The 15,930-nt window shown below is 34.4% G+C and overlaps 1 protein-coding gene across 5 annotated transcripts in view; it reads right to left on the bottom strand.

The window, feature by feature from the left end:
• Dscam2 (Down syndrome cell adhesion molecule 2) overlaps positions 1-15,930 on the bottom strand; it is a 154,788-nt gene that overhangs the window by 7,007 nt on the left and 131,851 nt on the right. For 4 of the 5 annotated variants that reach the window (XM_087411585.1, XM_087411583.1, XM_087411582.1 and 1 more), the window contains exons 12-24: positions 12,082-12,201; positions 9,006-9,179; positions 8,697-8,847; positions 8,030-8,178; positions 7,769-7,900; positions 6,671-6,971; positions 5,240-5,418; positions 4,969-5,138; positions 4,758-4,896; positions 4,558-4,675; positions 3,464-3,915; positions 2,400-2,581; positions 1,106-1,499 (exon numbers count right to left, since the gene is read on the bottom strand). In XM_087411585.1, coding sequence (XP_087267711.1) covers positions 1,106-1,499; positions 2,400-2,581; positions 3,464-3,915; positions 4,558-4,675; positions 4,758-4,896; positions 4,969-5,138; positions 5,240-5,418; positions 6,671-6,971; positions 7,769-7,900; positions 8,030-8,178; positions 8,697-8,847; positions 9,006-9,179; positions 12,082-12,201 — 2,661 coding nt within the window. Of the gene's footprint in view, positions 1-1,105; positions 1,500-2,399; positions 2,582-3,463; positions 3,916-4,557; positions 4,676-4,757; positions 4,897-4,968; positions 5,139-5,239; positions 5,419-6,670; positions 6,972-7,768; positions 7,901-8,029; positions 8,179-8,696; positions 8,848-9,005; positions 9,180-12,081; positions 12,202-15,213; positions 15,514-15,930 lie in introns of all 5 variants that reach the window. The other variant, XM_087411586.1, reaches the window with a different exon arrangement.

Raw genomic sequence — 15,930 nt, 5'->3', positions numbered from 1 at the left:
CTGAAGATTAAGATTTTTAGAGTCAAATACAATGTAAAAAATTCAAAACAGCCGATCCAAAATAATCATAGTAAAAATTATTTAGATACGAAAAATTAACTAAAATGGATAAATAATTAGCAAGCACTACGATTTTATGTTTTATATCTAATCAATAGTCAAATTTATCAAAAAAGTTTCTCTGTAATGTTCAATCAGATGACTGTGATTGTGATATTTAACAGTGATTTATATTTGATTATGAGACCTAAATTTTCTTGCATATAGAGAATTAGAATATTGTGCTATAAATTCTACGCGTGTGATACATAATTTTCTAGATACAAAAAACAGCGATAATTTTGGAGCAATAAAATATTTTTTTGCATGACAGTAATTAAATTATTAAATTTTTATTACTTTAAAAAATATTATTATTAATAATTATATTATTATTGAGATTATTATATGGTATGAATTTATAATTTACTTGTTTATATCATTAAAATACTGTCAGATGCGAGTAATGTACAAATAAACAAGAACAAAATTTTCTTTTTAGACTAATTTTACACAAGTAAATCTTTCTCGGATGTGTATTTCAGAAACTTGATCGTACGAAGATGAATAAAAAATGATTTTGTAGGAAATTTAATAATCTTTAATCTTTATAAGAATTATTTTGTAAGCCAAAAATACAATATTCTTTAAAAAAATTCTATTATGGAAAGTATTGATTGTACGATCTTAAAAAAACGAAATTGTTCGTAATTTCAACTTTCTTTCTTTTTGATAACGACCTTTATTTCGATGAAATGAATACTTTTTGAGATATTTTTGAAAAACCGCGTTATTGATCAATTTTTTGAAGTTAAAAAGTTTTCCAAGTCCGCTGGCGGTCGAGACTTTTAGTACGTGTTATATACAATAATACATTAATACGTCATTTCGAACAATTTCTCGCAAACAAATATTTTATGGCAATTTTGTCATGTTTTCTTCAAACGCAAAAAAATTTAATTTTCCTGGGTTAAAAAGCATTGAAAAAAAGTCGATATGAAAAAGTCTACATAGAAAAGGCGTTTAAGGATTAAGTTTTCATGCATTAGTTGATCTTCAAACTTACCACCTTCCTTCGTCAACGTTACAAACGTAAATTCCGCCTGATTGCTGCCGGCTACGTTGTGAGCCTCGACTTTGAGTTGATAGACCGAGCTAGGTGTTAAATTAGTTACGACGAATCGCCGTTGCATCTTGACGTTGTTCGACACCAGAGTCCAATGAAACTCATTTATTGGTCTATACTGTATAACGAAATATTTTATAGGGCAACCATTATCAGGCCAGACGTGCAATCGCAGCACTAAAGTGGTAGAATTTGGGCTAAGGAAGGCAGCCGCCGGTGGAATGCCCGGAGCTTGGCCCTGAGTTCGAACTGAGAGCACCGGTGATGATGGACTGCTACCGATTTTATTATGCGATGTTAGATATAACTGATACGTGTTTCCGCACAGGAGCCCCTGTTAAAGTAATTACAATTTCGATCAATTTAGTTTCTAAACTAACAGAAATCGTCAACTTTTTCAATTAAAAAGTTCATTAATCGGTTTTCAATAATGGTTCATTATTCAGAATACGTGTTAACTTTAATTTACGCTATAATTTTAATTACTGCTATATGTTAATTTATTGTATTGCACTTTTTGTAATAGACTCTTGTATAATACGTATTATACAGATTTTTATAACGTTTACAACCTATTTATTATGTGACAAAGTATTAGGTGTTGGAATTAATTCGTAGCGTTTTTAATGAAAGAATGTTATTTATTTCACATGAGCATTAAAAAATACATTAATGAAAGTACTTCCCATCACTTGTAAAACGCTACGAATTAATTCCAACACCTAATATTTAATACTACTTTTTTAAACTGTAATTTAATATAATTTGCGCAAGTTTCAAATAGATTGCACCATTTAAAATTTTTGAAATAAGGTTATTTCTAATATAGATTTATTTTGCTGATAGTTTTACTAAATTAAAGCTTTGTGGAATCTTACAATCTTTCCACGTTGTAATGACTTTATTATATGATTTTATAAATTTAATAACATTTATAAGTTCTTTTTGTATTAAGATAACATAAAAATAATTTCTTGTTACAATATAATATTGGATTATTTTTTATTTCTCTAAAATAAAAAAAAATATTCTAAATTTTGTATAGATTTTCACATAATACATTTAATCTCGCATAATACGCGGACTTCTATATAGAATCTGCGCGTGCAGGATTTATTATTGTGATCTTACAAGTTGTATACTTGAAACAAGTAATATTTTGTTATATATATATATATATATATATATATATATATATATAAACAATTAATACAAATTAATCTCAAGAAAATACCTTCAGCTCGTGGCTAGTGGCATGGCGAGATAGTTGTAACTCATCAAGGGTACCATGAGCAGTTCGATAATATAGTGTGTAACCCGTCAAAGGAGCACCACCATTATGCTCGGATTTCCAATGTAATAACACGCTGCTCGACGTAGAGCTAGTTACATATAATACAGGCGCACTGGGCGGAACTGTAACAGTAAATTTTAGATTGCAGTGTATTCTAGACTGGACTAATATTCTGTAAAATTAGAGTCTATATAATATAAGTTGATTTAGCGATTATCTATTAAAATCTATTTAACAGAATATTTGCTTCGTCATTATGTAGCAGCAATTATTATACATCATAATAGCTACGAACAAATGGATCAATAATTATTTTGATATTAAATAATTCTCTCTGCAATATGAGTCTTTTTTTTTTAGTACAAAATGCGTTCACTCTCAAATTTCTTCGAAATAAAGAAGAGACCAGAATTCGGTTTCCCACTTCTAAAATATTTTATTAAAAAAACTACCTGATAATGTACAGGTCACGCACATTAATGTACGTCAAAATCCGGACAAATTTCAATTTAAATTTTTCCGTATGGAGCGTAGTTGAAAGAGTCACAAACAAGTCTCCCAATGTGACGTCATTAAGGATCGCTATTGGCAACATTCGTTGGCATGGACAACGCTACATTACAGCATGCGTGCGAACGCATTCGCTTCAGATCGAGAATAGAGGCCGTTATTCAAGCTAATCGGGGATATATCGAATAATTGTGCTCTACAGGGATCCCCCAAGTGCCATGTAAAAAGATTTTTTGTAATATTTAATTTTTCATTAAAAACATTTTGTTTGAAGAAATTGTTCGATTTGTCCGGATTTTGGTGATACACCCTGTAATACAGACGAAGATTAATCTTGAATATTAAAAAACCCAGTAAAAATATTAGATCGAACAAAGGGAGTAAAAATGTGATTATAGACGGAGGATCACAATACTCTTTTGTATAAGATTGCCTACTTGCCCTTTATATATAAAATTATGAAAATAAAGAAGAAAATTTATCGCAATAATTACCTTGCACCGTGAGAGTATAATGCAGCTTGTCACTGCCTTGAGAGTTCTCCACCTGACAGGTATAATTTCCACTGTCCTGTGATTGCAGATTTGACAACACGAGTTCTCCAGTCGTTAGAATCTGCACGTTCCTGGTGGAATCGGTGCGTATCTGCTCCGTGGTACTCTTGTACCAATCTCTTGTCGGATCCCCGACCGCGTTGCACGCCAAAGTCGCCGAACCTCGCCATGGACGCACCACATGACCGCCGAAGGACGTGATCCTGGCTGGCACACGATTCGTCGGTACTTGCGCCGCCACTCTCGAACTTTGGCCCTCGCCCATTCGTGTGCTACCAGTTACCCAGAATTGATACTCGACATGTTGCTGCAAATCAGTCGCCTCGAAGTACGTGCTCGACGCCGGTAATGTCTTCTTGCCGTGATTGAGCTCCTCTCGTCCATCGACGACTCTGTGGAATGTTCTTATTATCTGTACTTTGTCAAATATATATTTGAAAGTTTTAATTCACACAATAAATTTATTTTTTAAGATCTTATTTGACAAAAAACATTTTGTACTTATATTAAAATGGTAAAATATTGTTAACATTTTTTATGTTGAATTTTTAATAGTGTTAATTTAACATAATGTGATTATATTATTTGAATATTTTATGTTAAATTAATACTTAACAACTTTTAGTGTTAAAATAATACAATTTGTAAGTAACAATTGACATAAAAAAATAATGTATTTTAAAATATAAAATAAATGAATAAAATGTGTTAATTTATCATATTGTAAATGTTAATTTTACGGAGAAAAAGTATGCTTCCACATTTTGTTTAAAAACTGTCAGTATTATATTTTTTGTATTAATTTTTTTACATAACATTTGTGTTACTTCCTAACATATTCATTTTGTGTTTCAAAAATTTGAGTAGATTAATTGGAGCACATAAAATGTGTAATTAAATTTAACATAAATTTTTCAACTGTGTAGAAAACTAATCATACAAAATACCTTAAATTGCAAGATCAGAAGTTTTTTTTGCATATGAAGCGCAAAAGATAAAATACAAATTTTGATTTACTTATATATTTTTACTACCTTGTATAAAGATTGTATTTCGTAATAACTCCGTTTGGCTCAAGCGGTGGTAGCCATGAGATGAAAAGAGCCTGTGGTGAACTCACGACGACTTTAATATCAGCCGGACTGCCTGGCACTATGTAAAAAAAGCAAAAGAAAAAAAATTTATTAAAATTTTGTCAAAGAAAAAGATTACTCCGAGATATTAAGTAAATCACCATCTTCATCCGTCTGACAGTAAGTTGTAGCGGAAGGCACACCGTCGCCAATTCTGGTATAAGCCAAAACCTGGATAGTGTAATTGGTGTATCGTCTGAGCCCAGTTAAAACCGTTGTTAGAGCACTTGTTTTACGAACCTAATTATGAAATCAACTAATTAATTAAGATAGGAAAACATATGGAATAAATTAATTTGATAGGATATTCACCTCCATCTCGTCTACGCCTCGCCACGCGTCTGCCAAAATCGGTTCGTAATTTAATTTATAACCCTGGATGATACCATTGCTGTGAGTGCTGGGCGGGGGTTGCCAGGACACTTGCAAGGATTGGGAAGAAAGTGCCGCGCACCTCACATCTTCTGGTGGCATGCTGGGAACTACAAATAGTTATTTCCAAACGATTATTACCTTAGAACTTTATCTTAGGGAATAGAAAAGAAAAGAATTTCAATGAAAGACTTAAAACTTTAATAATCACCATCTTCCAAGGTCTGCGTGATCAGTGGTTCACACAAAGGTCCTGGCCCCACCTGATTATAAGCTCGAACGACAAGAGTATATCTGGTGTATGGCCTAAGACCTGTAAGTCGAAGCTCTCCGCCTCCTTCCTCTCCATCGCCCGAGACGGAACTGAAGTTGTACGATGGATTGTTTGAGCTGAAATAACAATCCCCTGACTATGCTGCTCAAACTTCCGGCAAGGAATTTATCCACAATTATTGAAAAATTTATTTATATTTGTTCTTATTATTATACATCGGTGTAATTTCAAATTTATTTTATTCTCCAACAAAAACAAGTTAACAAGGGGGTTAAAACCGAACATGATTTAAATATTTAATTATAATCAATCTCTTCATGTATTATTGTCTTCACATAATATAGGATGACCAAAAAGTTTAGCAACGAAGTTTTGTGTTTACCAAATCATATTATACTCAGATAGCAAGTTGACGTTATTTGTCGTCATTTTCATAATAAAATTAAAGATGTCATTTGTTCAAATAATAATAAATAATGTCAGCTTACCTGTATAGTAATGTATTTAAAAAAAAAACAATCTTTAAAAAATGATAGTTATCATTTTACATCTTATTAAATATCAAAAAGATTTTGCAAAAGATTTTCATTAGTTGATGGATTAAAGACTTTATTTTCGAAGGATTTATCCGGAAAGATGAACGTCCAGCGTTGAAGCTTTCTAGAAACATCTTAAAGATTGTATCGAAGGTAAAGATGGCCATTTGAAATGTTAATTATTATTTAAAAAAGTACAACACTTCAGAATTCGTTCTTTTTTTTATAAATGTAAATATACGTTTTAATGATTTGATAAATGAAACTTTGTGGTCATTCTAGTAAAAGTTTTTCTAAAAATTATGTAAATCAGAACACTTTTCAGAAATACTGAGAAATTCTACATCTTTTCTTAAAATTTTTCATATATGTAAATTTTGAGATTCTCTAAAATTTTTCATTTTATAATTTCTAAAAAATTTAAAATTTTTTTCAAATTTCTTAGCGAAAAATCTTAGAATATTTTAAAATTTATATATATAAAGAATTCTAGAACAGATCGATATAGATATTCTTGGTATTTTTAAAAATGTTCCAATTTGTATTAAAAAATCTGAGAAATTTTATAAAAAAATTTTATAAAATTAATTAAAAATTTTGAAATTTAAAAATAAAAATTCTGAAAATATAAAAAATTCAAAGAAAAATTTTTACCAGAACAAACTTTTTTGTCATCCTGTTTTTTCAATATTTATCATTTAAATGTTTTATATTTTACACGATTGGCTATTTACTTCGAGTAATACTATATAATACTATTTACTTCGAGTTATATATATATATATATATATATATATTCAGTTAGGATTTAATTTCTTTGTAATAATTATACCTCGTTTCCTTATAACCGACATTGAAACCCTGTATGTCACCATGGCGAAGTTCCATTAAAGGCGGTGACCAAGTGACGAGTATTTCAGACGAGGAGAGAGGTCTGGCTGCGAGATTCATTGGCGGACCAGCTGGTTTCTGCGGTTCGGTTCTGACAAGAAGTTCCGCTGAGGGAACAGATCGGCCTGCTGGACCTTCCGCTATCACGCGTATGGTGTATCTCGTGGCGGGTTTTAAATCGTCGATTAATGCCGCATATGGTAAGGGTGGCCCAGTAAACTCTTGTTGCTGCCATATTCCGCCTAGCATTTTAATTTATAAGTGTTAGAACTTTTCTTGAATACAATTTGTATTAAATTGAGAAACAACAAGTTTTTATGAAAAAAAATCGGAATAAGAGAATATTCAAAAAATTTATTAAATGATTAATTTATAAAAAAACTTAATATAGATATTTGTTAAGTTAAATTGTATTTATCGATCTCATAATTTATTATTTCTTGTATTTTCTTGCATTTTGCGCATTTTTTTCAGTGCAATATTAATTAAAAGTATACTTCACGTACTTTAGTACATCGAATGTACAATAGTAAGTTGAACTAGACTGCTATATGAATAAATGAAATAAGTAAAGAAAGATCAAATATAATCGAGACTATATCTTGATGCTTAATTTTTAATATTGTTATTTTAGCTTCAATTTATGATTGCGTTTTAAGTCCAACAATATTCGGCGTAATTTATATGTACACAGAAAAAAAAAGTTACATTATCACAACCAGAAACAATGATAATTTTCGCATTAATATATTTATTGCGATAACAGTAAGATGGACATATTTTATTTACAGCTATAACCATTAAGATATACCAATCTTACGATTATCATAATCGTTCTTATAATCAAAAAAATGTATTGATGGGCAACGTTTGGTCGTAACAATCTATTCCGTGTATAATTAGAAGATGTATTAAAAATTTACATATAGAATTATTAAACACCAAGTATACATAGTCTTGAGTCAAGACTCTTGACCTATATTTGGTTCTTCTTTACTTATTTCATCGAATTGATGTAAAATAATATTTGCCAATTTACCTTCGCCCTCTTTATACTGAAGGATATATTTAGTGACTTCGCTAGTGTCCTGCGACTTATGCTGCCACTTAACGTTAATGCTGCGACTAGCCACCATAGCAGTTTCTAGGGCGCTCGGCGGTTGAGGTGGTTCTAAAACATGCGAAATTCGATATTAATGCACTCGTGTGACGATATACGTGTATATAGCACAAGAATATTGCATTTGGAATTCAATTATTCTATATCGGGATGAATTGACCTATAAACCCATACTCGTACCTTGCACGAGGAGTTGCACCAGTTGCTGATCGCGCCCGTAAAGATTGTTCGCTTGACAAAAGTACGCACCGCTGTCAGCTGCTTCCGCCGATGAGATTTGCAATTGCGCGATGACACCGTCCGGCGTTACTTCCTGCTTCACTGCGACGCTTTATAAATGAATTTATAAAAGTTCATTAAAAGCTCCGTGAAAAGGGCACAACTATGAAATATTCATGTATCGTCGCATCAAAAGTGGTATGCTAATATTTTTGGTACAAACTCTATCTTTGAACAACAGCATTTCAGTATTCTCTTGTTAATAAACGGATTATATTTGACCCTTTTAACCGGGATATATATGGCTCTCCTGAATTTTTCAAGTGGATGCGTTTCACGTGCCTGCGTATGCTCCCTATTATCAGCCCGGAATGCATTATTAATACCGTCGCATCTCATTTGCTAAATTCCGCTCGACACGATCGATTTATCGACACTAACGTGCGGCTCGCAATTATAAACCATCCATTCCATATCGAACGACACGATAATCTAACGAAAATCGCAGCGGGCGCAGAGCATTTCGCTCCGTTTTAGTTAATTCATCACGATCGTATCGATTTTCACGCGCGTCGCTGTCAGTCCATTCTTCTCTATGATTCTATACATATGGTTAATCTCGACTTACCGGTAATTCGTCGAGGGATTCAACTCGCTTTTACCACCTTTCAGCCAGGTAACGGTAACCGGCTTATCGCCGTGTACTTCGCAGTGTAACGTCGCCGTGTCCCCTTTCTTTACAGTAACAAGTCTTGAAGGCGCCGCGAAATATGGAGACGCTACACAGTCGTAAAACAATATAAAAAAAAATGTGAGTTCAATAATTTAGAATTTTAACGTTTCAAATTAAATGCGAACGTTTTTGTGTTGTTAATACAATATAATATTGAGCGAAATATTTAATTACAAAATGAATTGCGTGACGCACTTTACTCACAATTGACTTTTAATTGCACGACTTTGCCTAAACCGCTTCCAATGCCATTACTCGCATGGCACAGATAGAAGCCCTCTCTGTCTTCTTTCACGTGTTGCAGCAATAGAGTGCCGTTGCTGAGAATCTTGGTGTAAGTTCTTTCGCGCAACTCCTCGTAATCACCGGCTTTGCTTCCTGTTAACAAGTGCTCCGTGAGAAAGTCAAGTCGATTGGTGCTCAATTTATGTGAAAAAAATTCTATCGCGCTTTCTTGACTCTTGGAAAGAAGTGATATTTTATAAATACTGCACTACCAGAAATTGCAACATCGAAAAGTAGACATTTAATTAAGACGAAACTGTAACCCAGACGATACCTACTGTCAAGAAAATCTCTTTGTGATATCTTTTAAATAACTTTTAGACATGTATGTCCGAAATGACGTCTTTATAAAGTTTTATTAGACATGCATGTTGTCTGAATGTTATCTTTCATGGGAACCGTATAAACTTGAAGTTTAAGAAATCTACGTTAAATATTAACTTTTAACTCACAAAGGGAGTGGTATGTATCAGCTGTACACATACTGGAGTGAGTCTTCCCTTATGAAAATGTGTGGTGAGAACGGCCGAAATGTGTGAGAAGATGCGAAAGTGACAACTATGTGATTTATGGATGTCTACCTCCTTTCAACATACTATATTGAAGCGAGGCAGACGTTCCTAAGTCGAATAGCTGTCATTCTTGCAATTTAGCCGCCCATCACACAGTTTTATAGAGAAGACTCACTCCAGTATATATATTGTATAGAGTCATCACTGTATCGTGCAGTTTTAAAATGAAAATGGAACCTACATCTCTGCTTCGTGAACAAATGGAATAAACTTGGATTGCAATACTACAGGATGATATTAGATAGTTATTCGATACTATTCCCAGAAAGGAGAATTAGGCTTGAATTCAAATATGTAGTGACCCGATATTAGATTATAAAATATTTATAATATTTTCAACAAATTACGCAATAAATAATTTGAAATCTTATACTCTCATTTGTTCACATCGTTCCTTCTAACATATCTATAAATTGTGATTTTAACATGATGTTTTTTTTTTTGATACCGCGATTTCAATTTCCGGCAATGTGGTATTACAATATAAGATCCAGAATCATAGGTTCACTCAGAGTGAGCTCTATAATATACTAGAGCTTTCTCTATACTAAATTATAACTGCAGCCCGACAGAGAAAAAGAAGGCAAGCAATATTAGTCTTTCTGGTTCCTTTTTTACTTATGGTAGTAAAATAGCATTATCCAATCAATGAATCCATGATGAAGAAAACAGTACCAATTTTGCATTAGAGTAAGGAATTGAAACCCCCACTCCCGATGGTTTGTTCCAGTATATTGTATAGAACTAACTGGATTCACTTGTCGGCATTTTTTTATCTGAATACTGAGTAGCGATCATGTACTTAACTTCTTCTTTAAAGCAGAAACGTAAAAAGTGAAAATTTTTATGTATGTATTATCGAAGTATAAGCTCATTTTTGCTCTTCATTGTACATATATACACATACATACTAAAAATTTTCACTTTTCACGTTTCCTCCCTAGGAAAAAATCTACATGATCGCTATTCTGAATGATCAATCATGTTATTTGGTTGTGCGTGATAATCTATAAGAGTGAAGTTAGCGAACTTGCTTCGCTCTTATTGATTGGTTTTATTTGAATAGGAAAAATAATTGGCGAATATTGCAATAACCATGTTGTTGGTTGATTTGATTATGTATGAGAGACAATTGTTAACTTTTTGAGAAATGTTCTAATAAAGTAATTTATGAAAGATCTCGCTTTCAAAGGGTTTTGGGGATCTCTGAATTTGAGTCCAGTTTCAAAATTTTAAAATTTAAGTTTCAAAAAAATAATCTGATTATCTGAAATTACTGATTTTAAGAGATTCTTAGTACCTTTGAGTTTGAATGTAAACTTGAAAATATTGAATTTTAAAAGTTGTAACTTCTATGAAAGAGGATCTAATGTCAGAGAGGATTTATAATCAGAGTTTGAATGTCACTTAGAAAATTAATACTTTAACTGTTTACATAACACTGATGAGCTTCAAATAAAGCGAAATTGAAATTTGATGTTACTTCGCAAATAAAACCAAGTTTTATAATAATCAAATTATTTTTTAAATTCTATTTGCCATTGAATTTATCATTCTATTGAATTTACCATTTTGAATTTTTATTTTTAATCTTAATTCGGATAAAGCATATTATTAAATTATCCTATAGGCCAAAGTTCATCGAGCGCAGTTTATGAAAGGGGATCGATGATCCCAAATGGGATCGTCAGTCTACATAAGATTAATACGATTTTTGACAGGATGAACTTCCTTTCTTGTTTTTATTTATCGTAATACGATATTATATACGTTTTTATATCGTAATAGCATTATGAAATAAAAGATTATTAAAAACGGGCCAATTTTTGACAAAAAGGTGTAAATAAAAGAATGTGATTTTTTTTTGTAAATTTTGACTTTCTGAATAAAATTATTAAAATGTTTATACACGGAGAGAATTTTTTCTTAGAATTTACTTTGAAAATATGACAGTCGTGGGACAATATTTCGAAGAATTTAATTTAAATCTCTCTCGTTCATTAATAAAACTACAATAAAGTATAAAATAAGTTTACAACAACAATTTTACTAAAGTGCATAGTAAAAATCTTTAAAATATTGTACCACAACTACTATATTTTCACGGTAAATTTTAAAAGAAAATTCTCTCCGTGTTTAGAGAACACCTCGAAAATTGAGCAAGAATATAGAAATTTCGATAAATACATCATGTTCGTGCTCAATTTTCGAAGTGTTTCCCAAATGCTATGAATTTTTAAATAATTTTATCATATCTACGAGGTAAAAATATACAAAAACCACTATTTCTTTTACTTACACCTTTTGGGAAAAAAAATCAATCCTTTTTTAACATTCTCCTTAATTTTCTTTGATACATAAATAAACGTAAAGACTTGTGAGACAGTTGTGTAATAAAATCACTTCATTTGCAATCGTCTCACCGGTAGCTTTCTTCCATACGATCGTCGGCGTCGGGACGCCCTGCGCCTGGCAGTGCAGCGCGACGTGGCGATTCCTTTCGACGCTTACATCGGTTGGCTCGACGATCCATCTGGGCGGCACTGTAACGTCAGAGACATTCGCTTTACATAGATCCATCACGTGTGCGCCAGCAATTCAAATTTATTACGTCTTGCTTTACTGGTCGTTAGCGATTTAGAGACAGGTACGTTTTCATGATAGAGAAAAAGAGATAGAGTAAAAGAGATAGAAAAGAGCCGTGAAAAGCGCGGCGCAAAACGAAAGAGAGCTATCGTGAGCTCATGTCGCTTCGACGCGCAACGCGCGATTCTGTACATCAAAGAGATCGAATCTCAAACGAGCTGATAAAAAGACGCGCGTGATAGAGAGAAAGAGAAAAAGAGAGATGCACTGAAAGAGATGGTCTCGCGCATGAAGCTACGCTGTTTTCGTTTGATCTTCTCTCTTTGGAATGCACGCGTTCTCTATTTCCACGCGACTTTTCGCATTTTCTCGAATCTCCCGCGAATTTGCACGCGATATATTCGCGCGATATATCGCGCGATGAAGAAACTGATAAAGATACTAATAAGAGAAGATAGAGTGAGAATGAGAAGGTAAGTATGCGGATGGGGCAGAGTTGTGGAGAATTAGGGGGTCATGAATCGATGCGAGGCGTATTTCGCGGGTGTCAATTGATATATATATATATAAAGTCTCGTGTCATTCGCACGCCAGGCAGCAGCAGACAATTCACCTCTATGTTCAACACCGCAACAGGGTAACAAGGAAAGTGATAAGGGGGCGGGGGGCAATCGATCATCTATTATCTGCAACGTTAATTCTCCTAGGAACTACCAACAAGGACAACGAAACGTAGGCGTCTCTATATAATAGCACGCGACAATAGTACGTATAACAGCTCTTAGCTCGTAAGACAAAAAAAGAAAAAAAAAAAAAGAAGAAAACAGACGGATGCTTGGTCGTCGAAGTTTCTCGATCCCGGCGCGAGATTTTGCGTCGCGCATCGATTTGTCAACAAAGTCTCAAAGTAGGGGGTGGTTCTTGTACGATCAGGTGTATTGTTTGGCAAGGTTCTACTTCTTACTGTGGTGAAAAAAACGCTGCACAAGCGAGATACTGTGAGTGGGAGTTTCCAACGTTTTACAAGACGGCAAAGTATCGGCCACGCATCGATCGCGTGCGACAATATATAATATATATATAGATAGATAGATAGATATATAGATATATATGTATATATGTAACGTGAGTATTCAAATATACTCGAGCCCAAACGGTGGCGTGTGTGAAACAAGTAGAACTCTCGGAAAGAGGTACGCAAAGGGCAGGAAGTGTTCGGATGCGGAACTCGTGAGGGCGAATAATAATAATAATAATAATAATAATGATACCAATAATAACAATATGTATATATAAGTACCCGCGTCTAACGACTAGTTCAATAAAGTACGAATTTAATTAATGGTATACGTACTACTAGCCTACATTTTTTACCGGTCGCCGACAAGGTGGAGGATGCGCGAGCTCGGGGTATTCTTACGAGTTTAAGCTATTGTATCGAGTATCACGCTAGGAACTTGAAGTTTTATCGGCCGCCGACAAGCTTAAGGGCTTTTTATCGTTCTCTTAAGATCATTACTTTTCTTACTTTTAAAAAGAAAGAGAGCTCGCGGGCGCGTTACGTGAGCGTCCGGCATCCTCGTTCCTCGTTGCGATGAAAGAAATATAAAAAAGAGAAAGAGATACGGACGAACAGAGAAAAAGAGAGAAAGGTAGTGAGAGACGGAGATAGAAAGATAGAAACAGAGAGACAGAGAGCGAGAGAAAGTTTGGTGAGAAAGCATGCAGAAGTGAATAAAGGTTGTCTTCCAACGAGCCCAAAGAAGAGCCAGCGCAAAGGTCGGTGAAGATTGATCGTGAGCGTAGTGGCACGTGCTCGCACTTGGGTGATCAAGATACTTCGATATATGTATATATATATATATATTAATTAAGTAATAATTTGATAAACACACAGACACACACAGAGAAAAATATATACATTTATTTACATGTAAAATGTGATGCAGGCAATAGTGATCTACAACTACTGAAGTAAAGAGATCATGCCGAATAAAGTGTCGATGCTCACATACACGCACGCACGCAGGCCAGAAAAAATCTTTTTTTTTTTTTTTCGTATTTAGTTATTTGTAGCTGCAGTTGTTGCTGTTGTTGTTGTAGTTGTTGTAGTTGAAACGAGTAAAAAATAAGGAAAGAGGTGCAAACTGTTACCTTTATTATTCGGTCAAGTCAAGCAAACCTCGGGGATCCACGAGATACCGACGCATTCCCAGAGAGCCAAAGCAACGCAAATGTAATACACACTGTGTCTAGGGTAAGAAGGAGTATCGGATCTGCGGGAGGGATTTGACAGATTTGAGGATGAGGTGGAAGAGACGGAGGATGGGAGCTTAATGATCGTGATCTCGCCCGGGGGTGAACGTGCTGTAACTCGAAATCTCGATGGTATCGTCTTTAAGCCGTGGAACCAACGTGGAGTACGGTCTCTATAAATGTCACATCCTGGCGAGAACACAGTTATGATGAACTATGGTGAAGCGGGACCGAGTTAATAAGCGCGATGATATGTCGATGGCGGTGGATGATGAAATGGCGACTAAGACTGGAGAACGAGGAACTATGGAATGGATATTTATAGGATGATGTTTTACCCCGACAAATTTCGGAATTAAATTTCACGGCATTACAAATACCTACATTGCAGATCGTTGAAAATTTATTTGATACGTTTCCTTAATATTACCTGATGTCAACTATTCTAGTAGGCAGGTTATTTAATTATTAGGTGTATATACATATCTATACATATATTAAATTTAGGATATTAAAGTTAATTCTTGTAGGTTATAGGACTTGAACAATTTTACAATGTGATCGAGATTCTTTTAAACCTAGAAAAAGTAATGATTAAAGATTAGAAATGTCATTGAACTTATATCGGGGTGAAACGATCGAGAGGAATGGCAAGGCGATTATTAGACGATTATTAGGAACGCTAGGAAAAGGGTTGGCGATCATCTAGTTACCTTTTACCTGTAGCTTGGCCGTGTACCTGACCTCGGCGGCGGGGTTCGCGGCGACGCAGGTATAGTCGCCGGAGTGCTCGGCCGCGAGATTCGTTATACTGAGGAGGCTCGAGTAGGGATCCAGTTGGGAGACGTTTGCGACGGACGCCAGATTCGGCGGTAAGGGAAAGGGACTTTGGCCGTCTTTCAGCCAGGATATGGTCAAAGGTGGATCTCCCGCCGCGACCCCGCACACCGTCCGCGTCCGCATCCCCTCGGATAGTCCCTCTTGGAACGTAAATGGCTCAATAATAGGGGGTACTGGAAAAGGTCAAGAGAGAAGAGAGAACCATACGTGAGAGCAAGAAAAAGATGGCACCAAAAAACGCAAGAACCTTGTAATACCAGGTATACGTGTTCTTTTCATATATATATGCACAAATATATATATATAGGTTTATACTGTGAGACGGTATGTGTATATATATATATTTTTTTTTCAGTTCTTTTTGCTTCTGTTCCTTCCGCTTCATATAAACAGTGGTACGTCCATGTATATATGTAGATATATATATATAGAATATAATATGTATATATATGTAGAATATGTACAATAGAGGCAGTATAGTAACGTAGCAATGTAGAGGAGAGAGAGGGTGGCCCCGCCGCGGACCTGCCCCTGACGCCCTCACACCTTATACACTTAAATTGGCATCGCACACTTGCGCGCAGCATCCG

This window comes from Acromyrmex echinatior, chromosome 11 (assembly GCF_024713525.1).
Source record: "Acromyrmex echinatior isolate Ae372 chromosome 11, ASM2471352v2, whole genome shotgun sequence".
Taxonomy (NCBI): domain Eukaryota; kingdom Metazoa; phylum Arthropoda; class Insecta; order Hymenoptera; family Formicidae; genus Acromyrmex; species Acromyrmex echinatior.
Note: the sequence above shows the minus strand (reverse complement) of the source record. Positions and strands in the feature narration are given on the sequence as shown.